The sequence below is a fragment of the Mastomys coucha genome, unplaced genomic scaffold (assembly GCF_008632895.1).
Source record: "Mastomys coucha isolate ucsf_1 unplaced genomic scaffold, UCSF_Mcou_1 pScaffold12, whole genome shotgun sequence".
NCBI classification, from domain to species: domain Eukaryota; kingdom Metazoa; phylum Chordata; class Mammalia; order Rodentia; family Muridae; genus Mastomys; species Mastomys coucha.
Window position 1 is genome coordinate 56,590,008 of NW_022196894.1, and position 26,767 is coordinate 56,616,774.

The 26,767-nt window shown below is 38.6% G+C and overlaps 2 protein-coding genes across 2 annotated transcripts in view; one reads left to right on the plus strand and one right to left on the minus strand.

The window, feature by feature from the left end:
- LOC116086023 (olfactory receptor 187-like) overlaps positions 1-26,767 on the minus strand; it is a 49,029-nt gene that overhangs the window by 10,615 nt on the left and 11,647 nt on the right. The gene's annotated exons all lie outside the window — the stretch shown is intronic.
- Positions 19,868-20,842, plus strand: LOC116086025 (olfactory receptor 5K3-like). Its single transcript, XM_031364180.1, has one exon. The coding sequence runs from the start codon at positions 19,885-19,887 to the stop codon at positions 20,809-20,811; it is 927 nt and encodes a 308-aa protein (XP_031220040.1). The 5' UTR covers positions 19,868-19,884; the 3' UTR covers positions 20,812-20,842.

Below are 26,767 nucleotides of genomic sequence, written 5' to 3' on the forward strand. Positions count from 1 at the left end.
GCTTGTACTGCAGAAGGATCCTATGTGTGCCGCGTCTTTCCTGCTGGCGGGAGATAGCGCGGAACAGGTTTTTATCTGGAACCTTTTAAATTTAACATTTTCTTTGAGCAATATATTGACTTTTTTTCAGTCCTATCTTCTATGCCTGAGATTTCTTCTTCCAGCTTTTGTATTCTTTGGTGATGTTTGCTTCTGTAGTTCCTGTTTCTTCCCTAGGTTTTCCATCTTCAGGATTTCCACTGTTTGTGTTTTCTGTATTGCTTCTATTTCCATTTTTCAGGTCTTGAACAGTCTTACTAATTCTCAACTGTTCAATTGTATTTTCCTATATCCTTTAAGGGAATTATTCACTTACTTTTTAAAGGCCCATATCATCATTTTAAGATTAAATTTAAGGACATCTTATGCTTTGCGCTAGGATAATCAGGACATTCAGTAGTAGGATAGCTGGACTCTGGTGGTCCCATACTGCCCTGGCTGTTGTTGATTGTGTTCTTATGCCAGCCTTGAGCCTTCTAGTTGCTCCTGGTATTGGCTAGACGTTCCTGATGTCAACAGGACTCTTCCAGGAGGCAGGCAGAGCCAGGGCCTAACAATGGATCTCAGGGAACTGAGTACTGGTCACCTCTTCTGGCTATGTCCCTGGTGGACTGAATGTTCTGGAGGAATCCTCAGGAAGGCAGAAAAAAGTCTGGGCCTGATGATAGATCTCAGGGGATAAAACTCTGTTCACTGCTGCTGGCTATGCCCCGGGGGAATCTTGCCTGAAAGTGGATTGGCTGGGATAGGGTCGGGTCTCACATGGGTGCTCCTGGGGACCAGCAGGTCTTCTCAGAAAGGCAGACAGAGCCATGGCCTGAAAGATGGGGTTCAGGGGACATCATGCAGATCACCTCTGTTGGCTGTGCCCCATGAGTACCCTCTACTACACATTTTTAATATTACATGATGTCAACACACATGTTGTTCAGGGTTCTGCTTTCTCCCTCAGGGTATCCAGGTGCCACTGTACACCAGGCTGGAAAGATGAAGCAGAGTTGGGAATGTCTGGGGTCTCCAAGATTCCAGTCTTGCTGGGAGTAAGGGCCAGGGTAAAGGTGGAGGCCTTCTCCAAGGATTTTAGTGTCACACCTCTTTTAGATGAAGGACTTCTCTGATGTTCTTCAGTGAACAGTTGCACACATACATTTTATTCAGGGTGAACAAAGGCTATATATGAACCTTGGAGAGTGGGAAGGCATTTTCAGGGTGAATGTAAATCATTGACTAGAGTTTAATGGGAATGCTTCATTTTCATGGGGAGGCATTCCAGGAATCTCAAGTGCTTACTGATCAGGTTCGTACCAGGAGATAGGAAGCTGATGATCATGTAATCTAATCAAAGCCACATGACATTCAGTAGGTAGAAGGTATGGGACTTTTGAGCTCCCAAGACAAGTTCAGAGAAGGAAAAGCCCTGGTAGGGAGTTCCCCATTTTGTGCCAAGCTCAGAAGGCTATCCTGGCAATGGAAGACTTCGACCTTAATTATCACCTTAATTATCAGGGTTTCTGCTCTGTTTGGTTCTTAATGGAGAAATGTCACCAAAGTCCTCAACCTCTATAATGGGTATGGCTTGGTACTGATCCAAAACCTGATTAGCATGATGGGTCTTTATTTTGTTTGTTATTTTTGTTTTTGTTTTGTTTTGCTTTTGTTTTGTTTTGTTTTTTGTAACACTACTATCTAAAGTTTTAAAATTTGGATGGAGCAAGGTGTAAGCATCAAAATAAAGCACAACATAAACCAGAAGGTTTAATGGCAGGCATAGCCAGGAACACAGGGAATTATTGAGCCAATTTAATTTTTTAGTGGATTGAAATCTTGAGTACAAGTCTGCACAGAGGTTTTTAAGGGGATAAACATTGGTCTCAAACAACATTTGATTCATTTACATAGGCATAACATTTTTTTCTTAATACTATGTAAGTTCTCCCAAGTTTAGCTATCTTTAGGCCCTGGCAAGAGAGTTGCTAGAGGGACCCAAGGCTATATCTGTAGATTTCATCACCCAATTAAGCTTGTCTTGAAAGTCTCCAGTCAACTGGGTTATCTGGACAAAGGCAGCTTCATAGCCCCAGCATATCCAAGAAAGATGGTGGGTGAGTTTCCATCTGGCCTGCAGTGACAGTGCTGCCTTTCTTTTGTCAGAGAGCATAGAGATAAACCTGTGGACTAGTCACAACAGGTGTGCAGAACCCTGACAGGGGGAAGTCTACATGGAAAGATATACTCTCTCTCTCCCTTCCTCCCTCACTTTCTCTCTCTCTCTCTCTCTCTCTCTCTCTCTGTCTCTGTCTCTCTCTCTCTCTCTCTCTCTGTCTCTCTCTCCATATATGTGTGTGTGTGTGTTTGTGTATGTGTGTGTGTGTAAAATGTGTGTATTACTCCCTGTTTTCTTTTGATGTAAAAAACAATATATATACATATACACATGTATATATAAATGTAAATCCTGTATATATTATACATGTATATATAAATGTATATGTGTATGTGTATATATGTATACATATTGTATGTATTGTATACATATATACAATTTGATAGGCTGCACATTGTGATCTATTGCTATAGAACTAAGAGAAAGGTAGGGAAGTGTGTAGGTATTAGAGGAATCTTAATCCTGGTCTGGCATCTTTTAAGTGCACCTGTGTTGCACTAAGGAAAGCAGAGGAAAGGATCATTTTGCTCTTTTATTTAAGGTAGCTAAGAAAGGAAATTCCATTATGTATCTGGAATAATCAGTAACAGGTTGTCTGTGAAAAAATTGGCTTAAGCATATTCTAATTTTTATTAACAAAGATTAAATAATAGTTTAATAGAGTTTGTTTTACCTGTGAAGAATGGCTCCAAGATGATTCTCTAAAGCTTAAGAGAAATTTCAAAGGCAGTAGAAATTTATCTTTGCATCCTTGTACAGTCTCGGGAAAAAATCTTGGGTTACAAGCATGAACATTCTTTTAGTTATTTTTGTTATTATGGAAGAATAAACAGTTCTTCCTGTTATTAGGAGAAACAAGGATTCAAACAAAACTTTTTTAGTTATTCCTATTTTTAGGGAGAATCAAGCATTTAAACAGAACTTTTCTTTAGTTATTCCTCTTGTTAGGAAGGAATAAGCATGTTTTTAATTCATTCATTTATTCACTTTACATATAAATATCAGCCCTCTTCCCAGTACCTAATCATGCAGATCATTTACCATTCCCATTTCCCCTTCTCCTAAGAAAAGAGGGAGCCCTTCAGAGCCCCCAACCCCCTACCCCCCACACACATCAAGTCACTGCAGGACTGTGTTTCATTTCCCACTAAGGCCAGACAAGGAGGCCCAGTTAGGGAAGCAGGATCCACAGGCAGGCAACATATTCAAGGACAACCCCCATTCCAGTTGTTGAGGGAACCTCATGAAGACCAACCTGCACCTTTGCTACATATGTGGGGGTGGGGAATACTAGGTCCAGCCTGTACTCAAACTTTGATTGCTAGTTCAGTCTCTGGAAACCCCCAAGTATCCAGGTTAGTGGACTCTGTTAGTCTTCTTGTAGAGTTCCTGTCATTTTTCAGGTCCCTCATTCCTTCCAACTTTTCCAGAAGACTTCCTAAGCTCCATCTAACGTTTGGCTGTGGCTCTCTGCATCTCTTTCCATTGGCTGCTAGGTGAAGCCTCTCAGAGGACAGTAATACTAGACTCCTGTCTGCAAGGATAACAGAGTGTCAGGGATTGGTTCTTGCTCATCATATGAATCTCAATTTAGACCATTCATTGGATAGCCATCCCCTTCATCTCTGCTTTATCTTTGCAAATTGTGTAGGCAGGGCACATTTTGTGAGTGGGTTGCTGTCCTTATCCCTCCACTGGAAGTCCTTCCTGGCTACAGAAAGTGACCACATCAAGATCCATATCCTCACTGCTAGGAATCTCAAATATAATCACCCCCATAGACACCCTGGGACCTCCCCCAATCCCAGGTCTCTAGCATGTCCTAGAGATTGCCCCCCACCAGAGATTTGTGTTTTCTCTCCCCTGTTCTCCCTACACCCGATCCCCCTGCCCTGCTCCCCTCCCTATCCCCTATCCCATACAGTTCCCTCTTTCCATTCACCTCTGATATCTGTTTTATTCCCCTGAGAAAGATGCAACCATCTTCCCCTGGTCCCTCCTCATTATGTGGCTTCTTTGGATCTGTGGATTATAACATGATTATCCTGTATTTTATGGCTAATGTCCATATATAGGTGAGTACATTCCATGCATGTCCATTTGAGTCTCGGTTACACCACTCAGAATGATCTTTTCTGGTTCTATCCATTTGCCTACAAATTTCATGATGTCCTTGTTTTTAATAGCTGAGCAGTATTCCATTATGTAAATGAACCACATTTTCTGTATCCATTTTTCAGTTGAGGGATATCTAGGTTGTTTCCAGTTTCTAGCTAGTATGAGTAAAGCTTCTATGAATATAGTTGGGCAAGTGTCCTTGTGGGATGGTGGAGCATCTTTTGGGTATATATGCCCAAGAATGATATAGCCAGGTTTTGAGGTAGAAATATTCCAAGTTTTCTTGTGAAAATACAAAATTTATTTCCAAAGTGGTTGTAAAAGTTTACACTCCTATCAGCAATGGAGAAGTGTTCCCTTTATTCAAGTTCCTCACCATAATGTACTGTACTTGAATTTTTGATCTAAGCCATTCTGAAGGGTATAAGATGGAATCTCAGACTCTTTGATTTGCATTTCCTTGATGAATAAGGACATTGAGCATTTTAAAAAGTGCTTCTCAGCCACTAGAGATTCCTCTGTTGAGAATTCTGCTTAGCTCTGTATCCCATTTAGTGATTGGATTATTTGGATTGTTGGTGTCTAACTTTTTGGGTTCTTTACATATTTTGCATATTAGCCCTCTGCCAGATGTAGGGTTGGGGAATATCTATTCCCAATCTGTAGCCTGTCATTTTTGTCCTACTGAGGGTGTCTTTAGAGTTACAGAAAGTTTTCAGTTTCATTAGGTACCATATATTAATTTTCATCTCAGTGCCTGAGCCATTTGTGTTCTGTTTAGGAAGTTCTCTCCTACACTAATGAGTTCAAGATTATTCTCTGCCTTCTGTTCTATTATATTTATTGTATGTGGTTTTACATCAAGATCTTTGATCCACTTAGACTTAAGTTAAGTATCATCCACTAGATGATAAATATGATCTATTTGTTTTCTTCTACAAGTGTACTGGCAGTTAGACCAGCACCATCTCTTGATGATTCTCTTTTTTCTATTGCGTATTCTATTTTCTATTGAATTCTTTGTTGAAAATCAAAAGTTAGTAGGCATGTGGGTATATTTCAGGGACACTGATTTGGTTCCATTGATCAACTTGTCTGTTCCTATATCAATACCATGCCGTTTCTATTACTATTGCTCTGTAGTGTAGCTTGAGGGCAGGGATAGTGATTCCTCCAGAAAACCTTTTATTATTCAGCATTGTTTTAGTTATTTTGGTTGTTTTTTTTTTTTTATGAATATGAAGTTGAGAATTGGTCTTTCAAGGTCTATAAAGAATTGTGTTGGAATTTTAATGGGAATTACATTGAATCTGTAGATTGCTTTTGGTAAGATGGCAATTTCACTATGTTAATCCTACTACATCAGCGTGAGAAATCTGTCTTCTGATATCTTCTTCAATTTCTTTTTTCAGAAACTTGATGTTCTTGTCATACAGGTCTTTCAGTTGCTTGGTTACATCAGGTTACACCAAGATATTTTATATTATTTGTGGCTATTTTGAATGGTATCTTCTCCCTCAGTCTGTTTACTGTTTGTATAAAGGAGGGCTACTAATTTCTTTGAGTTAATTTTGTATCCAGCCACTCTGCTGAAGGTGTTTATGAACTGTTGGGAGTTTTCTGGCAGAGTTTTGGGATCACTTATGTATACTATAATATATATCATCTAATATATATTTTATATATACTTATATTTTTCCAATTTGTATCCCCTGATCTCCTTTTGTTATCTTATTGCTCTTGCTAGAACTTCAAATACTAAATTGAAGAGATAGGTAGAGAGTAAACAACCTTATCTTGTTCCTGATTTTTAGTGGAATTGCTTTATGTTTCTCTCTATTTAATCCATTGTTGGCCATTGGCTTGCTGTATATTGCCTTCATTGAATGCAGATATGCATCTAGTATCCATGATCTCTCCAAGATTTTTAGCATGAAGGGGTGTTGGATTTTGTCAAAGTCTTTTTCAGCATCTAATGAGATGACCATGTGAATTTTTTCTTTCAGATAATTTTTATTATGGATTGCATTTGTGGATTTTCATATATTGAATCACCCATATATTTTCATATATTGAACCAAATAGGGTGAAGCCTACTTGATCATGGTGGATGATGTCTTTAATGTGTTCTTGGATTCAGTTTGCAAGTATTTTAGAGAATATTTTTGAATCAATCTTTATAAGGGAAATTGGTCTGAAATCTTTTCATTGTTGAGTCTGTATGGTTTAGGTATCAGGATGACAGTGGTCTCATAGAATGAGTTTGGCAATGTTCTTTCTGTTTCTATTGTGTGGAATAGTTTGATGAGTACTAGTATTAGCTCTTTGAATGTCTAGTAGAGTTCTACACTAAAACCATCTGTCACTGGTCTTTTTCTTTCTTTTCTTTTTCCTTGGGAAACTTTGAATGACTGCTTCTATTACCTTAAGGTTTATAGAACTATTCAGATAGTTTATCTGATCTTCGGTAATTGTTATCTGTCTACAAAATCATCCATTTCATTTAGATTTTGCAGTTTTGTGGATTACAGGCTTTTGAAGTAAGACCTAATGATTCTTTGTATTTTCTTAGTGTCCAATGTTATGTCCCCCTTTTCATTTTTGATTTTGTTAACTTGGGCACTCTCTGCTTCTTAAGTAGTTTGCCTAAGGATGTATCTATCTTGTTAATTTTCTTAAAAAACAAAACAAAACAAAACAAGCAGCTCTTGGTTTCCTTGATTGTTTATATTGTTCTCTTTGTTTCTAGTTGATTGATTTTAGCCCTGAGTTTGGTTATTTCCTGCTGTCTATTCTTAGGTGTGTTTGCTTCTTTTTTTCTAGAGCTTTCATATATACTTTTTAATATTATTATTTATTATATGTGTGTGAGTACACTGTAGCTGTACAGATAGCAGTGAGCCATTATGTGTGTGGCTGCTGGGAATTGAACTCAGGACCTCTGCCAGCCCTGCTCAGTCCAGCTCTGCTCCCTCCAGCATAATTCACTGTAGTTGTCTTAGGACACACCAGAAGAGGGTGTCAGATCTCATTACAGGTGGTTATGAGCCATCATGTGGTTGCTGGGATCCGAACCCAGGACCTTTGGAAGAGCAGTCAGTGCTCTTATCTGTTAAGCCATCTTGCCAGCCCTTATATATATATGTATATATATACTTTTAAAGCATGGTTAAGAATGTTTCAATTTCTTTATGAAGGCATTTATTTCTATGAACTTTCCTCTTAGCACTGCTTTCATTTGGTCCCATAAGTTTGGGTATGTTTCCCTTCATTTTCCTTTAATTCTAGAAAGTTCTTCATTTCTTTCTTTATTTCTTCCCTGACACAGTGATCATTAAATAAAGTGTTTTTCAATTCCCATGAGTATATAGACTTTCTATTGTTCCTGTTGCTGTTGAAATCCAGATTAGATACAAGGGACTATTTAAATCTTCTTAAATCTGTTAAGGCTTGCTTTGGTCACTTTTGGAGCTGTTTCCATGAGGTGTTGAGAAAAATGTATATTCTTTTGTGTTTCAGTGAAATGTTCCATATATTAGATTCATTTGAAGTGTAACTTCTGTTAGTTTCATTATTTCTATGTTTAGCTGCTGTCTGTATGACATGCCCATTGTGTGAGAGTTGTGTATTAAAGTCTCCCACTATTAATGTCTGGGGTTAGTGTGTTGATTTAAGCTTCAGTAATATTTCTTTTATGAATGTGGTTGCAGTTGCATTTTGGGCATAGATATTTAAAACTGAAAAGTCCTCTTGGTGGATTTTTCCTTTAATGATATGTTACTTGGCTTTTTTCCTTTGCTCTTTCTGCACATTTAGTGTTTTGATATTATGTGGTGAGTGGATTTTCTTTTCTGGTCTAATCTATTTGGTGTTCTGTACGTGTCTTCTATGTTTATAGGCATCTCTTTCTTTAGGTTAGAGAAATTTTCTTCTATGATGTTGTTGAAGATGTTTTCTGGACCTTTGAGGTAGGAATCCTCTCCTTCTATTTCTATTTTTCTCTTTTTCCTTCTTTTTTTTTAAATTAAATTACTTTATTTACATTCCAAATGTTGACCTCTTTCCTGACACCCCCAGAGTTCTTCACTCCATCCTCCCTCCACTTTGCCTCTAAGAGAGTCCCCCTCACCTTCCCTCACACACACACCCCTCATTTCACCTCCACCCCCAGCATCCTCCTCCCCTGAGGCATCAAGTCTCTACAGGATTAGGCCCATTCTTTCTCACTAAGGCCAGATAAGGCAGTCTTCTGCAACATATGTGCCAGGGGCCAGGGACCAGCCCATGTATGCTCCTTGGTCGGTAACTTATCCATCAGGGTCCCTGACCTCAATCCAATGATTAGTTGTAAGTATCTGCATCTGTCTCAGTCAGCTGCTGATAGAATCTCTCAGAGGACAGAAATGCAAAGCTCCTGTCTCAAGCACAACAGCATCAGTAATAGTGTGCATAGGATGGATCCCAGTTTGGGCAGATCACTGGATAGCCTTTCCTTCAGTCTCTGTTCCATTTTTGTTCCTGCATTTCCTTTAGATAGAATAATTCTGGGTCAAAAATTTTGAAGATAGATGGGTAACCCTATGTCTCTCCACTGGAGGTGCTCTCTTCAAGTTCCATCTCCTCACTGTTGGGTATTTCAACTAAATTTATCTCCATTGAGCTCTTGGAGCCTCTCACATCCCAGGTCTCTGGGACTTTCTAGATGCCTCCCCCTGCCCTCTCACACCCTGCAGCTGCATATTTTCATTCATCCCCTGGCCCTCTGGGTTGTTTCCTGTCTCTCACCATATCTAATCCTGTCCCTCTTTTCCCCCCACTCCCCTCTCCCATCCAGGTCCCTCCCTCTCTTTGTCTGCCATGATTATTTTTTTCCACCTTCTAAGGAGAATTGAAGCATCCTCATTTGGACGGTAGGTTGTTAAGCATCCTATCATCTGTGAGTTGTATCATGGGCATTCTGTACTTTTTGGCTAATATTCACTTATCAGTGAGTACCTACCATGCATGTCCTTTGAGTCTGCGTTACCTTGCTCAGGATTATATTTTCTAGTTCCTTCCATTTGCCTGCAAAGTTCATGATGTCATTTTTTTAACAACTGAAATAAGATTGCATTCTGTAAATGAATCACATTTTCTGTATCCACTTTTCAGTTGAGGGACACCTGGGTTATTACCAGCTTCTAGCTACAAATAATGTTGTATATTTGGGTTTTTGTAGTGTTCCAAATTTCCTAGATATTTTGTGTCATGAACTTTTTAGATTTTGCATTTTCTTTGACCAATGTATCAATTTCTTCTAAAGTATCTTCTATGACTGAGATTCTTTCTTCCATCTCTTGTATTCTGTTGGTGATGCTTGCATCTGTAGTTCTTGTTCTCTTTCCTACATTTTCCGTCTCCAGGATTGCCTCTGTTTGTCTTTTCTTTATTAATTCTTGACCTGGCCTGCAGGTCAAGTTATTCAGGGGAACGAGGAGGGTCACAACCTGTGAATAAAGAATGGGTGAGAGAGACAACAGGACTCAAGGAAGCATTGCTTGTCAAGAGCCGTTTACTTGGTTAAGCAGAGCATATTTAAAGCAAACATCTTGGAGGGAGGGGGAGAGGAAGGAGGGAGAAGGAAGTTTACAGGATCTTCTGGTGCTAAGACCCCAGGGGAAGTCTTGGGGGGGATGCGGGGGGGGGGAGTTCTCAGAAGTCATGGTATACTGAATGTTTCTTATCTCAGGGCCAAGCTGGATCTTGGAGAGCAGGATGTTTATTCCAAGGGGCTCAGCCAGCTGGGGCAGGATGTTTTTCTCAGGTCTCTGGGGCAGGATGTTTTTCTCAGGTCTCTGGGGCAGGATGTTTTTCTCAGGTCTCTGGGTCAGGATGTTTTTCTCCGGTCTCTGGGTCAGGATGTTTTTCTCAGGTCTCTGATGGTTCCCAACAAATTCTAATTTTTTTTCCAGTTCTTGGGCAGTTTTATTCATAACCCTCACCTGTTGATTGTATTTTCCTATATTTCTTTACATTTATTTGCTTCTTCTTTTAAGGCCTCTACCTTTTAATATGTATTTTCCTGTTCTTCTTTAAGGAATTTATTCATTTCTTCTTTAAAGGCCTTGATCATCTTTATAAGAGAATCCTCTTGTACTTCAGTTACCTTAGTATATCCAGGGTTTGCTATAGCATAATATCTGGGTTCTGGTGGTGACATACTGCCACGGGTCTTGTTGATTGTGTTCTTATACTGTCCTTTAGGCCTATACTTTCCCCTTGTATTGGCTTAATGATTCTGATGGCAGGACTCCTTGGGATGGCACAGGGAGCAGTGAGCAAGATAATGGAGGTCAGGGGATGCAACTTTGCTTGCTGTGCCACATGCAGACGCAACTCTCAATGGATTGTTTCATGCTGGTTGTTCTATGGGCCCCTGCACTGGCCTCCATGGAGAAGCAGACCACTTTTGTAGTCGCCAAAGGCCTCTCAGGATGGCAGGGTGAGCCCAGAGCCACACAATGGAGGTCAGGGGACTGTGCAAAACTCATCTCTGTTGGCTGTGCCCCTGGCAGAGCAGACTGGGAAAGGATTGGTGGGGCAGATTCCAAGCTGATTGTATTTGGGGCATTCAAGGGCTTCCATGTGGAAGTAGGATGCTCTTGGAGTTCCCCAAGGCTCCTAGGGACTGAAGGGTAAGCCCAGAGCCAGACAATGGAGATCATGGGATCAAGGGCAACTTACCTTTGCTGAATATGCCTTAGGCAGACTAGACTGGCAAGGAATTGGTGGGGCAGTGTTCCATGATGGTTGTTCTTGGGGCCCCTCCAGGCTTCCATGGGAAAGCAGGATGCTCTTATGGTCCCACAAATCTCCTTGGGTGTGAAGGGTGAGCCAAGACAATGGAGGTGAGGGGACCATGTGAATACCACTTACCACTTCTGGCTGTGCCTCAGGCCTACCCCACTCTTCCAGCGGTTGAGAAACAAGCATTTAAACAAAACTTTTCTTAAGTTATTCCTGTTATTAGGAAAAGCAAACATTTAGACACCAGCATTTAAACAAAATTCAAAGAAGCATGAAAATTCTAAGTTTGGGGTGAACTGTTGTTTTTCCAAGCTATGTTATCTCAAGCTTTATAAGTAAAACTCCACCCATCATAAAATTCTATCTCTGTGCTCCAGGTGAGCTGGGAAGCAACAATCATGAGTCTGCCCAGAGGATTTAAATTGACCATGTGAGTCCAGCTATGCCAATGATCCTGCAGGTCCTTTCCATTCCAGAGCCTTGGGAAAAAGCTCTAAAACACTGAAAAACACTGAAAGTTGTTCTCTTTTACTTCCATAGGCCAAGTCTTACTTACCCTGCAGGGGATGGCTTGAGTGCTCCTAGCAGGCCAGGTATATGTGTCTATGTTTGCTTGGCAGGCTTCTCCCCTTCCCCCAGATTGCACCCTGTCTATGGGTTGCTTGCCAGCTGCATGCTGAATCAACTCAGTGGATGGCATTTGCTTCCACCCAAACCCCATGAAAGCAGATTCAACTCATAGAGTATGCCTAAAGGGCCAGAGATGGAATCTGGTGAGCCAGAGGACAAGGACTTTCTATGCCATGGTGGGAGATAGCAGAATTGTGCTCAGTTATAGCTCCTTGATGACTGTATTATGAAAAACTGTATAAAATGCTGATCTGCCTTTGTAGGGATCTAGTCCTATTCCAGTGATCATCAACTGAGAATGTCTTAGACTCCAGTCTCCTGGCAGGGCCACAAACAGAAGTGGCAGTAGGGACAGCTGAGGGACCCACAAGTACCCTGTCAACTCTTGACTGGGGCTGTATCTCCATTATTTTTTCTTTTGTTAAGTCCTCAAGAGTGGAGTTTTGCTGGCCAGGGGATGAAGAGGTTGGGGAAGGGGAAGTAGATTGGAGCCCAGGTGTATTTTGGTTAGCCTTTTAATAGGATAATTTCATAGGACCCAGTCACAATTTTTTAATCTGAGGGTATAGCAAGTGTAGTTTCTACTATCCCACTTTGATCTCTTGGCAGGCCACTCTACCAGCCATTGCCCTGGTTCTCTTGGATTATCAGAAGAAAGATTTACACATACATTAGATTATTTTTAATATGCTTTTTAGTTCAATGGTTAAGCATCACTAAGACTTCTGGGGCTAACATGCCCTTATCTTCACTCCCAGCTCAACACGTCTAAATCTCCCCACAACTTAGTTGCCCAGTTACCTTCCTTCTTCTTGCTCAGCACCCTAAATCTGTCCTCAGCTTAGTTAATGTTTCTAATCTCCTGCCTGCTACCCCAGGCAGGCCCAGGCAGGGAAGTGGCCAATGGCCATTCTACCTGAAATCTCACATGGCTGGTGGCTCTTTCTCCCTCTGAAGCACAGCAACTTTTTTTTCTCCTCCTATGTCTCCTAGCCTGTCTGCAAGAACCTGGAAGTCCCTCTTTTTTCACATAGTCATTGGCCACTAGCATTTTTATTGATCAATCAAAAACCAACTGGGGAACAGGACCTTCAGAGTTCACACACAGATTCCTTATCAAAGTACCAGAACTATTCCCTACCTGAGGGTTTTCTTTTTCTTTTTTTGATGAGGTGTTGTTTATGATAGAAAAGAAGAGAAACTCTTTGTCCAATTGGAAAATTTCTGTAGCCTTCAGCTTTAGGGAATTCCACAGAAGTCCAAAATGTTAAGCCTTCTCACAGATTAAGAACTGACAGTCATCCTAGTAACTTTTTAAATGGCTGCTGCATCAACAAGTTTTTGTAACAGGTTAAACAGTTATTGCCTACATACAGGTAAGCTGTCAGAGTCCAGAAAGAGGATAGGGGAGCTGCCCCAACCAAAAGTCTTTAGTTATTCCATTTAAACACAATTGAAAGGTGCAAACTGAAAGTAAACCAAATAAATAAAAGTAGATTACTGCTCCTCAGGTGAAGATGGAAAGACAAGATGCTATGACCTCCTTTTTTTGTAGGGGGTATCAAAAAACCTCTGTGGGTTCCATGGTTCCTGTTTATGTGCCTGCTGTGAGCTGGGCCTGCTGGGGTTGTTGGTTATTGGCCCACCAGGATGAAGGGAAGCAGAGTTTTGCATGGCCATGAGTATGAATAGAAGTGATGACATTTTAGGATCAGCTTCAGGGAGACAGATCAACTTTAACCATGTTGAATAAAGGGTTATATAGTTTTGGGGAATAAAGCAGTAATATCTAGGGTGAGAAAAGGTCATTGTCTGAAGGCTAAGGTACTGAATTGCCTCATTAGCATGAGAAGGCATTCCAAGAATGTCATGTGCTTGCTGATCCAGTTCTTATCAGGAAAAAGGTAGTTGAACCTGTAATCTAGCCAAAGCAACTTGACATTCCACAGGTAGAGGGCATGAGGGTATAGTACTCCTCAGACAAGATCAAAGAGGGAGAAGCCCTGCTAGTAAAGAGACTCTCCCATTTAGTGCTGAGCTCAGATGGCCTTCTGGATAATGGTAGACTTTGAGTTTAATTAGCAGAATTTCTCCACACCAAATTAACTAAAAAGCAAAGAGAATATCCAAATTAACAAAATTGGGAGTGAAAAAGGGGTACATAACAGACACCAAGGAAATCCAGAGAATCATAAGGACATACTTTAAAAATCATTACTCCCTAAATTTAAAAAATCTAAAAGAAATAGATAAAAGAAATGAAAGTCAAGATCAGGTAAACAATCTAAATAGTCCAAGTATAATAGAAGCATTAAGCTTATCAACCAGAAAAGATCCAGGGCTAGACAGGTTTTAAGCAGAATTATACCAAACTTTCAAGGAAAAGTTAATGCTGATATTCCTCAAATTATTTTAATAAAAGAAATGGAAGAAATATTGGCTAATTTATTTTATGAGACCACAGTTACTCTGATAATCACACCAATAAAAACTCAACAAAGAGAATTTCAGACCAATTTCCCTCATGAATATGGATGAAAAATACTCAATAAAATACTCAAATACTGAATCCAAAAACATATCAAAAAGGCCATCCACCATGATCAAGTAGGTTTCATCCCAGACATGCAGGGATGGTTCAACATGTGAAAATTAGTAAATCTAATCAGTATATAAATAAAATGAAGAAAAATCACATAATCATCTAATTAAGTATCAAAAAAGCCTTTGAAAAAATCCAACACCTCCTCATAATAAAAGTCCTGAAGAGATTAAGGTTATAAGGGAAATCTCTTAAAGTGACAAAGACAATTTCCAGAAAGACTAATACCAATATTAAATTAAAAGGAGAGAAACTCAAAGCAATTCTACTAAAATCAGGAGCAAGACAAGGTCATCTATTCTCTCAATACCTATACAATATAGTACTTGAAGTTTTAGCTAGAGGAATAAGAGAACTGTAAGGGATACAACTTGTAAAGGAAAAATTCAAAGTGTTATTATTTACAGATTAAATGGCAGTAAAAAGTGATCCTAAAAACCTTCTATGGAACTCCTACAGCTGATAAACACCTTCAGTAACATGACTGTATACATGATTAAGTAAAAAAAAAAAATTAGTAGCCCTCCTATGTACTATTGACAAATATACTGAGTAAAGAAATCAAGGCAACAATACACTTCATAATAATCTCATAAATTAAAATATCTTAGAATAATTAACAAAACAATTTCTTAACCTTATTGTTGAATAAGCAAGAGACCACAAAAAAAATAGTATAGATTCAGAAAATTGTTTGTGACTTGAATTCACAGTCAAGGACAGAGATCCACATGGTTATATTGGCTGCATTTGGAATGTATGCCTATTTGGGATTAGTGGCCAGTGAAATGGCAAAGATGAGAAAGACCAACTGTGTGTGGTTATGGATGAGGGCACTAGCACAGATCAACATGACCAGAGTTGAGAGGGCTACTCTGTGCCCATTTCTCACACTCTTAATGAAGGTTGGTTCCAATAGATCAATGAATTCATAGCAGGCTAGAGAAACTAGGTAGAGAGTAAGCTGTTCCTCTAGTAATACCCACACTCATTCATACACTGCACTAGTGGTTCCTACTGGAGGGAACATCTAATTTTTGGGCTGTAGAGTAGTAGAAATCATTGGTAAAAGTAAATTACAACAGTGGGCATTGTCTTTAGTCATGTGTCATCAAGGAAGGCAAGACAAGCTCAGTTCATACACAGTCTTATCTATATAAATATATGATTCTGAGAAAGAAAAGTGAATCACTGTCCCATATCCCCATTCTAGTGAGCTTCAAGTGAGTCATTTGTGAACAAAAACGGCTTTAACTTTTTATTCCTTTACCAGAAAGAAAATATTTCTGTGTTTGTATTGGGGTGCAGTGAGCATACACATATACACATGTGCATGTGGAAGTCCGATGTTTTCAAGTACTTCTGTACATTTGTGTGTGTGTGTGTGTGTGTGTGTGTGTGTGTGTGTGTGTGTGTTCCCCTGAACCTGGTGTTCACAGATTGGCTAAACTAGCTAGCTAGCAAGCTCCAGGATTCTTCTATAGCTTCCACATTAGTATTATTTGTAGGCATGCTCCATTGTACATGTAGGCTTGTAGGCCCTCATCTGCTCCATCATGAGGCACAGTTGCTTGGGGAGTCAGAATGCTGGGAGTTTGACTGTACTTATTCCACAAGGCTGCCAAGACAAGTGTTGGGCTATAGGGAAGTACCAAGATACAGGGCTCCAGGGCTGGGAAAGTATGGTCTGAGATGTGAGAAAGCCAGAACTGGTTTGGAGGTCCCTTGGCCTGCAACAAGGCTGGGGCCATGGGATTCTTAGACTCTTGGATATCCAGGTGCCACTGAGAGTCACAGAAGAGTAGAGGATGGAGTCGGAGACCCAATGGCTGGGGACAGCATCTAGCTGGGGGTTAGAAAAAGTGTGGGGGGGTCTCCAGCTTGTCCCATTTGGGATTGTATTTACTTTGACAGAGGCAGGCTTGGTGATGGTTGTGGCTAAGAGCATAGAGAGGCCTTCTGTGGGAGATTAGGCTGCAGCTCTGTAGGCGAAGGCCTTCCTCATGGCTTCTCACAGCAGATCTTGATGAAAAGAAGACAATCTAAACAGTTTATTGTCATGATGGAAAATGGATGTATAAAACCATACCCCACATCTCAGGGTAGCCCTGAGATTAAACACCTTTTGCAGGGAGGAATCTCTGTGAAGGGGAATCTTGTTGGCCAAGCCCTCCTGGCCTCTAGGTATCTCATTAGCATGAAGAACTCTGTTTTGAGCCTAAGTGATCGCAGGTCATGTCTCTTATGTGACAAGCATGGCACATGTTCCAAGTCAGGAGTCTGGCAGGGAGCTTGGAGCCACCTTACCCACGGAGTCTCCGGGTGTTAGTCTGCTCTATGTTACCAAACTTCCTGGCATGGTTTTACATCCCAGACCTACATAGCTTTCTTAATGGATGTTGTACATTTGGTCTCACAGCTTCATATTTCTATGGCAAGAAGTTTTTCACTTGAACTATCTACATAAACATTATCTACTTCAATATTTTTTATTAATACTTAGACAGTTTCATTCAACCTCTTTTGATCCTATTCACTATAACTCTACTCTATATTCTTCCCATATCTGCTCCCTTTTCCTGTAACCTCCCCCCAGGCAAAAGCTGGCTGTCTCAGACCTTACCTTGTCACAACCAACTGGCCCACCTAGGGTGAGGCTTCCTGACATAAACAAAGCCCTTTTGGTTAGTCACTTCTCTGCCTCTCTCCAAGTTCCTGCTAATAGCTACTATGCCCTGCTGAATTTGGGCTACAGGATCTTTCACTGTCCTAGAGTTCAGTGAGCAGGCTAGACTAGCTAGCCTCTCTCCTCATATTCATTCTTCTCTCTCTCTCTCTCTCTCTCTCTCTCTCTCTCTCTCTCTCTCTCTCTCTCTTATAAGATCTGTTTGGTGAATAAACCATGTATGTATGGGAGTACTTATATATGTTCATGCACACAGAGGAAATAAAAGAACATTGGTTGCTCCATTTTATGTGCTTGAGACAAAGTATTTTACTAAATATGAAGCTATGCTGATGACCAGCAAAGTCTAGCAATGCTCCTATCTCCGTTCCTCATGAATACTAGAATTACAAGTACATAAGGCCACCACCAACTTTTTAATGGGGGTACTGGAGATTTTAATTCAGATTCTCATGCTTGGGCAATACACAATCTTTTCTACTGAGCCAACTCTTTGGCCCAATACTAATTATTCTTTATATCTCATATTAATTTTACATCCTTCACTAAGGTATTAAACTAGCCTGAAACTATTTTCTGTTTTAGATTATATGTACAAATGGTGAAGAGAATTTTAAGAGTTAGATCAGTTGTACCCAAATTAACAAGATAATCAAGCTAACTTTAGTAAAGAGCATGTTCTCATTGGGCAGTTTTAATTAATTTTAAATAGTTCATATTTGTTAGGACTTAAAATCTCCATAGTAACATATTGATGTCAGAGTTGGAAAATCCCCTTAGGATTTGACCAGCATCTTTAAGTTTGTAGTACAGAGTCCATAGCTATTATTACCTGTGGATAGCCTGTGATCTTCATTTCTTCCTCCCATTTGATCCAAGATCAAGGTACATAGGTATTCTTAAATTCTGAGACCTTCACTATAAAGCAAATATGAAAGCTTTTCAGAAAGCTCAACTCAGTGAAATGCAGGTAAGAAAACTAACTTTTTAACCTTAAGTATAAGTATGATAAATGTTTACTTCTCTAATTTTTAAATAAATATCATTTTCTAAAAATTTTCCTAAATTTTGACTCCGCTCTTGACTATCCATTCCATCTCAAATTCATAGAATATGTGAAACCAAGTTGAAGTTTAATGCTGTAGTCAATTTCACTTTATGATTGTAAGGTAGAATTCCCAAATATATAGGTAAAATCACAAATGAATTAATTAAATAATTCATGCATATATTAAAAGTATTTTCAGTAATGTTTTATATATGTCATGAGATTAATATTGTTCAACAAGTGAATTTCTATTAACATCTCTCAATGTTTGGTTACCAGAGAATAAAACTACTTTGGCCATAGAATTTATTTTCTTCAATTTGTCAGCCAATGTGTCCCAGTGAATCTCTAAGTATTGACAGCTAGTAGCATTCTAAAGCAAAATGAAACTTAGATTCAAAGCTCTACAATTTAAGCTTTTTTTTTTTTAAGGTTTCAAACCATAAGTAAAGGAATGAACCTATCTTCATATAGCTCTAATGTGCCATAACACACTTTAGAGAGCATAATTTTCTAAATAAATAAAATCATAAAAGTCAAGTTAACTTTTTAGAGAAAACTTTTTTGTAAGGTAGTGATATTAAGATTTATTCTGTAGATACTTCATGTTACAGAATATGCAGAAACAAAGAACTGATTCATTCAACTGATTCAAAGGATTCATAAAGATACTAAAAGCAAAATCAGCCATCCTAGGTCATGAAGATGAAGTTGGGAGTATGTAATCATATCTCTCCTCAAATCACTTGATGACATATTTCACAGAAATAGAATACACCTAAACTCAGAATGCATTCAATGTAGTAAAAATGTTCAAATACATATAGAAAAATAAAGTAATATAGATCAGACATAAGAAATTCCAACTTTTAAGGAAACTCTGTGGCCCTGGTTTATAATCCTTGCTATTTAGAAGACTAGAGCATGGGAATTGAAAATTGAAAGTTTATACAAACTTCAGAAAATCTTCAAGGAAAGAGCACTTAAAAATGAGATAATCTTAAACATCACATATTAAAAAAAATAATGGACTGGAAAATCAGCTTAGTGGTAGACAATATAGGCACAACTATAATTAACAGCATATGTAAATTAACCTTACAAAGCAGAAGAAAGATTTAGATCTTTAAAAAAATAGTGTGGTCAAAGGCATGGAATCAGTATTTAAAAAATTGTACATGAAAAGGCATGAAAGAAGTTACAATCATTATTCTTTCAATTTTAGTTTTATATAGATATTTAGATATCTAGATTTAGATAATTAGATATCTCTAATTTTATTTAGAGATATGTATGCATTCACTGGTCCATAGTAGTCTTTATGAAGTTCATAAAAATTAATTTATTGACAAAATATTTTCAAGAAAATATTTCTCTTTCCCACTAAAAATATTAAAATATTGTTAAATAAATATACATTTATAGAAATTTTATTTTAAATTTACTTTGATGATTTTTAACAAACTTGGCATGAAAAATATTTTGGAACAATAAAAGTCAAATATGTGTGTACTTTTTATGATGAATATATATATTTTTTACATAAATGCATAAAACCTTTTTCTACAAAAGAAATTCCTTTTTACAATTATAAAAGTATTCCTGTAAATTTTGAGTTAAAGTTAGAGATCATAGATTCCAAAATTTTAGGAAATAAATACTCTCAACAAGCATGGTTAGCTTCATTCCAGAGACAATAGCAAGGGCATTAAAAAGAAATTTTCCTCTTATATGAAAAAAATATAGGAAATTATATACTGACCATTACAATTTTATATCTTTGTGATTCCAGTGGCAACAGACAAGGTGAGATGGCTGAGAACAACTACTCTGTGAGAAATGAATTCATTCTGGTGGGATTCTCAGATCACCCAGACTTGAAGACATTTCTGTTCCTGGTCTTCTCTGTTATCTATCTGGTCACTATGGTGGGGAATCTTGGGCTGGTGGCCTTGATCTACATGGAGCCCCGTCTCCACACACCCATGTACATCTTTCTGGGCAACCTGGCTCTCATGGACTCCTGCTGCTCCTGTGCCATCACTCCCAAGATGCTAGAGAACTTCTTTTCTGTGGACAGGAGGATTTCTCTCTACGAATGCATGGCACAGTTCTATTTTCTCTGTCTTGCTGAAACTACAGACTGCTTTCTTCTGGCAGCAATGGCCTATGATCGCTATGTGGCCATATGCAACCCTCTGCAGTACCACAGCATGATGTCCAAGAAGCTCTGCCTTCAGATGACCATGGGAGCCTACATAGCAGGAAACCTGCATCCTATGATTGAAGTAGGGCTGTTGTTGAGGTTAACTTTCTGCAGGTCTCATGTAATCAAGCACTTTTTTTGTGATGTCCTTCCATTATATAGAATCTCCTGCACTGATCCACATATCAATGAACTGATATTATTTATCTTGGCAGGGTCAATTCAAATCTTTACTATCTCCATAGTTCTAGTGTCTTACTCCTGTATCCTTTTCACTATATTCACAATGAAATCTAAAGAGGGTAGAGGCAAAGCCTTATCAACTTGCGCTTCCCACTTTCTGTCTGTGTCAATATTCTATGGGTCTCTTCTTTTCATGTATGCTCAACCACATTCATCCAATGAAGGAGATAAAGATATGCCAGTGGCTATTTTTTATACTCTTGTAATTCCTTTATTAAACCCTTTCATTTACAGTCTAAGAAATAAGGAAGTAATTAATGTAATGAAAAGAACTATGAAAAAGAGATAATTCTGCAACATTATAAAACAAGGACTATCTGATTTAGTTAAGAAGAAAACTGGTGAAAACTAAATATCTAAAATATCTAAACAAAACTCATCAAAAAATAAAAAGAATTGCCCAGAAATGTACTATTTATTGTACTAAGCTTTTGGTATTTATCCCTTATTGACTAATTAGGCATTCTTTTTTTTTCCGCAAATAACAAATCTTATACACTGAAATACTCAGTACGTTTCTGTTTTCACTTTAATTCTGACAAGAGTTTGAATTAATATTGCCTTCTCTCTAGATGATTGAAAGCTGTGGAAATACAGATTATCTTTTAAATTCTTCAACCCTATACAAATAACTACAAGTAATCTAAGGAATTCTAAGAACAGAGAAATGTTTTCTCCATAATGAAGACTTGAATTGGTTATCCAGTACCAAGTGATCAGCTCAAAAACAATTTATCTGTGAAGATATTTGTGAAAATGTTTTACTGTCTCTATGAAGATATGTCTTTGTGAAGATATTCATATGTCTATATATGTATGTATATACATATATACATAATAAATAGACTAAGTAGGTAATATTATATACTTAAGAATATATACTCTTATATATTCTACTTAATAAATAGAACACATAAAAGAGTCTATTCTATTTATATAAATAGAGTATATAGAAGAGAATATATATTCTGTTTATATGAGTAGAATATATATGAGTATATTTAGGGAAAATATATAGTCACAATTTTCAACACATATATGTAGAAATAGATGATTAATAGATATATGGATGATAGATTGATAGGTGGGAATATAGATAGATGATAGACAGAAATGATGTAATATTATAATCTCAAAAATTATTTTTAAAAGCACTTGGTCATTATGTAACATCAGACACAAAATGTAAGTTTAAGTTAATCTTTTAGGAAGTGAGTTCTTCATTGGAAATGGAGCCTGTGTGTGAGCCATGGGACAGAACATGCATAGTAGGACTCTGTCCAGAGGAAAGTCTTGCAGTCACAAGCCATGCTTCCTTTTAGCTATTGTTTTTATTCTGGTTTTCATTTCACTGTCTCTGTGAAGATATTTGAGATTTCCACTCTGCTGTGCCATATTGAATCACAGAATAATATTTTTCAATATTTTTCATTATTTGATTGTGCACTATACATTCCAATTGCAGTCCCTCTCCATCCTCTACTCTCAGTCCCACCTTCACTAGTCCCTCCCCTGATTCCCTTCTCAGAGGAAGGAAAACCTTGACCCCCTGGATACCACCCAGATCTATAACATCAAGTCACAACAGGACTAAGTGCATCCTTTCCCACTGAGGTGCTACAAAGCAGTCCAGAAAGGGGAAGAGGATTCAATGGCAGGAAACAGAGTCAGAGATAACCCCTACTTTAATTGTTTGGGGATCCACATTAAGACCAAGCTGCACATCTGCTAAAAATGCATAGAGGGTCTCAGCCCAGTTTAAACATGCTCCTTAGTTGGTGGTTCAGTGTCTGTTAGCCCCATGGTCCCAGGTTAGTTGGCTCTGTAGGTCTTCTTATGTTCTTGACCTCACTGGTTCATTCAATCTAGTCATTCACTCTTCTACACGACTCCTTGAACTCTGTCTGATATTTGGCTGTGAGTCTCTGCATCTGTTTCCATCAGCTGCTAGATGAAGCCTCTCAGGAGAGAGTTATGCTAGGTTCTGCAAGTATAGCAGAGAATCATTAATAGTGTCGGGGAATCTCTCTCTCTCTCTTCTCTCTCTCTCTCTCTCTCTCTCCCTCTCTCCCTCTCTCTCTCTCTCTCTCTCTCTCTCTCTCTCTCTCTCTCTCTCTCTCTCTCTCTCTCTATGAGAATTAAGAGAAATCATTGGTTGGACATTTCCTCAGTCTCTCCTCTATCTTTATCCCAGTGCATCTTGTAGGCAGAACAAATTGTGGGTTGAAAGTTTTGTGGGTGTCCCCCCTCCTTCCATTGGAAGTCCTGATTGGCTATAGGAGGTGGTCAGTTCAGTCTCTATATCCACCCTGCTGGGAGTCTCAGCTAGGGTTACCCCCATAGATTCCTAAGGTCTCAAGCTAGTTCTGGAAATGCACCCCCTCAACTTCTATTCTTTCTCCCCATCTCCATCCCCCCAATGCACATGAACCCTACTCCACTTCCCCTCCTCACCCGCTCTCCTACATATTTCACCTCCTCCATCCACCTCTGATGTCTACTTTACTTCCACTTCTGTATGATATTTTTTACCCCATTTTTCTAGATTATGATACATTCTTTTTCCTCCTCCTTCACTGTTTAGGTTTTTCTCTACCTTCCATCTCCTCCTTTGTGTCCATTTCCTCCCCTCCCTCCATCTCCTCTGCTCTTTCTTTTTTCCTCTCCTCCTTTTTCCCCTTACTCACCTCTCCTCCTTTCCCTTTCCTCCTCTGGTCTCTGTTTTCCTAATCTTCTGTTCCTCTTCTCCCTTCCCTCCTTCCCTTTCTTCCTCTCTTGCCTTCCCTCTAATTCCCCCTCTTCCCTCCTTTTCTTTTCACTTTCTTCTGTCCCTTTCTTACTTTCTTCCTCTCTCCATCCCTCTTCTCTCCTTCCCTTTTTCCTTTCTCTTTAAATATTTAAGCCTCTACTTACAGGACAACCTTGCAGGTATAAAATATATTCAGCTCACCTAGAAACACAGACTCTATCACGTTTATTTCCAATTTTGGAATAAATTGTTCTATTAATATACTTGAATACCATTAACTTGTTGAATATAATCACTATAAATTCCTGAAATTTAACACATTTTCTCACTTTAAGTAATATCTAATTATGATTCTTCAGCTAATAGAAACTCAACTGGAGAACTTCAAGCTAATTACTGAATCACTCTGCTATATCTCAGTAGTTTTTGACACAATTCTAGTTATCAGTTATAAAAATCTTGTTAGGTTTTTTTTTTTATTTCCTTCCCAAGAAGAAAGACTGGGCATTTCCAAAAGAGCTTATTCAAGTGATATTTTTATTATTTTCCAGCCTACACTTTATGTCCTTATTTAAAAACAAACAAATAAGCAATCAAGCAATCTGTGTATGAAAACATTCACATTTAGGGCACTAAAGTTGTTTATTTGGTAAAGGTGCCTACCACAAAGTTAAGTGACTTAAATGTGATTCAGAAGGTATACACACATGGTGAAAGAGGAGAAAAGATGACGACAGGTCTCTTGCAACATCCAAATCCATCAACTATAATATGCACATGTACTCACATGCACACAGCACAGGTAATAAGAGAGTAAGTAGGTAAGTAAGCAAGTGATAAACACTTAAGGCCAACAGTTGTACACCCTCTTCTATATTATCCCAATAGCCACATTCCAATTTTGTTAAAAATTATGATATATCCTTGTACTTTTCTATATTTGCATCCACACACCTGGCTCCAGTCCCATGGTTTGGGAGACAGCTTTTCCTTATCCAGCTTAACACTTCATCTGCCAGTTTTATCTTGTCTTGTTTAGTTCATGCATCTCATTTACTGGCCCAATGTAAATAAGTTGAAACTATCACATCAGATCAGAAACAAAGGAAGATGTCTACAACCTATGTCAAGTTGCAAGAACAAAACCAACATGAATAGCCCCCATATTATTGTTCCTATTGAACATCCTATAGAAATGTTCTCTACTGAGAACTACCTAGATTAACACTGGACATATGTAAATGTCATCAAAGAATACAGGGAATTTAAAGAATACACAAACAAATATTCACTGCACTCCAAGAACATGACAGTAAATATTTGAATGATATCTAAGAAAATGAAAATACATGGTTGAATGAAATGAATATAATTCAGGACATCCTGGGTTTTGCAGGCAAATGGATGGAACTTAGAAAATATTATCCTGAGTGAGATAACTCATTCAGAAAAGGACATGTATACCTGCCAGATACTAGGTAATCTGCTGCTCATGGACCTTCTCCCTTCTCTGTTTCTCCTAACCCAATTCAACACGTCACCCAAGGCACTGCAACAAACCATCTCTCCCTGGCCTGCCCTTGCCCAAACCTTCAACACCAACAAACATTTCTGGGAACACATCTATTGTGTAGGCTAGTAAAGCTGGCAACACACATAACACACTCTAAAAATCCAAAGATGAAACAGAAAGCAAGGAACAAAACAGCTAGCCAAGACAAATTCAGAAATCAGAACTATAATTACCCCAAACCCAGATACCTAGATGCCAGCGTAAGAATGATCAATAACAACCAGGGCAATATTTCTCCAGCAGGTTACAGCTATCTTACCACAGCAGGACCTGAATATCATAACATGCTAAAGTACCTTAAAACCAACTATGTGAAGATGAGAGAGATACTTAAAAAGAACTGATAAATCCTTTTGAGAAAGTCAGGAAAACACAAGCAAACAATTGGAGGGAATGAATAAATCCTCAAAGAAAGCCAAGAAAAAAGAAACAGTTGAAGGAAACGAGTAAATCTATTCAAGGGCTGAAAATGGAGATAAAGCAATAAAGAAAACACAAATTGATGGAATTATGGAAATAAAAAATTAGGAATATGAACAGGAACTATAGAGGCAAGCTTCATCAACAAAATATAAGAGATAAAAGAAAGAATCTAGCGCATTGAAGATGTAATAGAAGAAATGTAAGCATAAGTCAAAAATTTAAATCTAAAAGAATTCTGACCCAAAATATCCCAGAATATGGGACAATATGAAAGACCAAATGTAATAATAATAAGAATAGATGAAGAAGAATGCCAGATCAAATCCCAGAAAATATTTTCAGCAAAATAATGTAGAAAAATGTCCTAACTTAAAGGAGATGCCTATAAAATAGATACAAAAAGCATACTGAACATGACTGGATCAGAAAAGAAAGTCTCTTTGCCATATAGTAATCAAACAAAGAAAGAATATTAAAAGCCCCAAGGAAAAAATACCAACAACATGTAAAGGCAGACCTATTAGAATTACATCTGACTTCTCAACAGAGACTCTAGAAGCCAAAAAGGCCCAGACAGATGTCTTGTAAACTCTAAGTGGCCCCAGATGCCAGTCTAGACTATACCCAGCAAAACTTTCAAGCACCATAGATGGAGAAGGCAAGATATTCCATAGTAAAGTGATAGTTTAAAGTCAGTTTCCAAGTGTTTTTATTGAATTTTGCATGTATGATCATAAAGGTAATATGTCTTTAATTTGCCTTTTTGTTGAGTCTTTTCATGGTTTGGGTATCAAGTGTATAGTTGAGGAAAACATGCTTTAAATGCATCTTACGTAAGATCAAATAGTTGCAAGATATTGTGAATGTTTATAATGCCTGGTTGTATTTTGGAGCAGACAGGGAAAGGAGAAAAAGCAAGCTTTACAATCTTATTAGGAAATTGAAATATGAAATGTTGCCCGCGCAGTCGTCTTGCCAGCAAGAAGACACGCGGACACTAGGTTCCTTCTGCAGCAACGTTTTATTGTCTCCTCTGTAGGGAAAAAAGGGTCGAGCCAATAATCCACACTGCTTATATACACCACAGTGCGGCGTGTCTGCCCACAGCGAGGCGTGTCTGCCCATGATTGGCTGTTCGCTCATTACACTACGTAACACCCCAGAATGGGCCGTGACTCGGCGTCTTTTCACTTTACACACATGCGCAAACAGTTGTTTACTAGGAGTTGACAGCGGAAGTAGGCGCCATCTTGCCATGGCGAATGCCTCTTCAGCTCCACCGCTCCCCACATCTCCCCCTTTTGTTTTAGTTAAAAGGGGAGGCCAAATATAGCAAGTCAGAGAGTGCTTTTGCTCTGCCAGGGCCCCTGTCTTAGGTCATTCCGCATCAAACCTGCAACCTTACCTGTCATAGGATTACCCACCACCACCACCTGAGTGCTCCGTGTCTTAGGTTGGTCTGCGTTTGGGGAAGGTTGCCCGTCTCTGGGTACCCTGGAG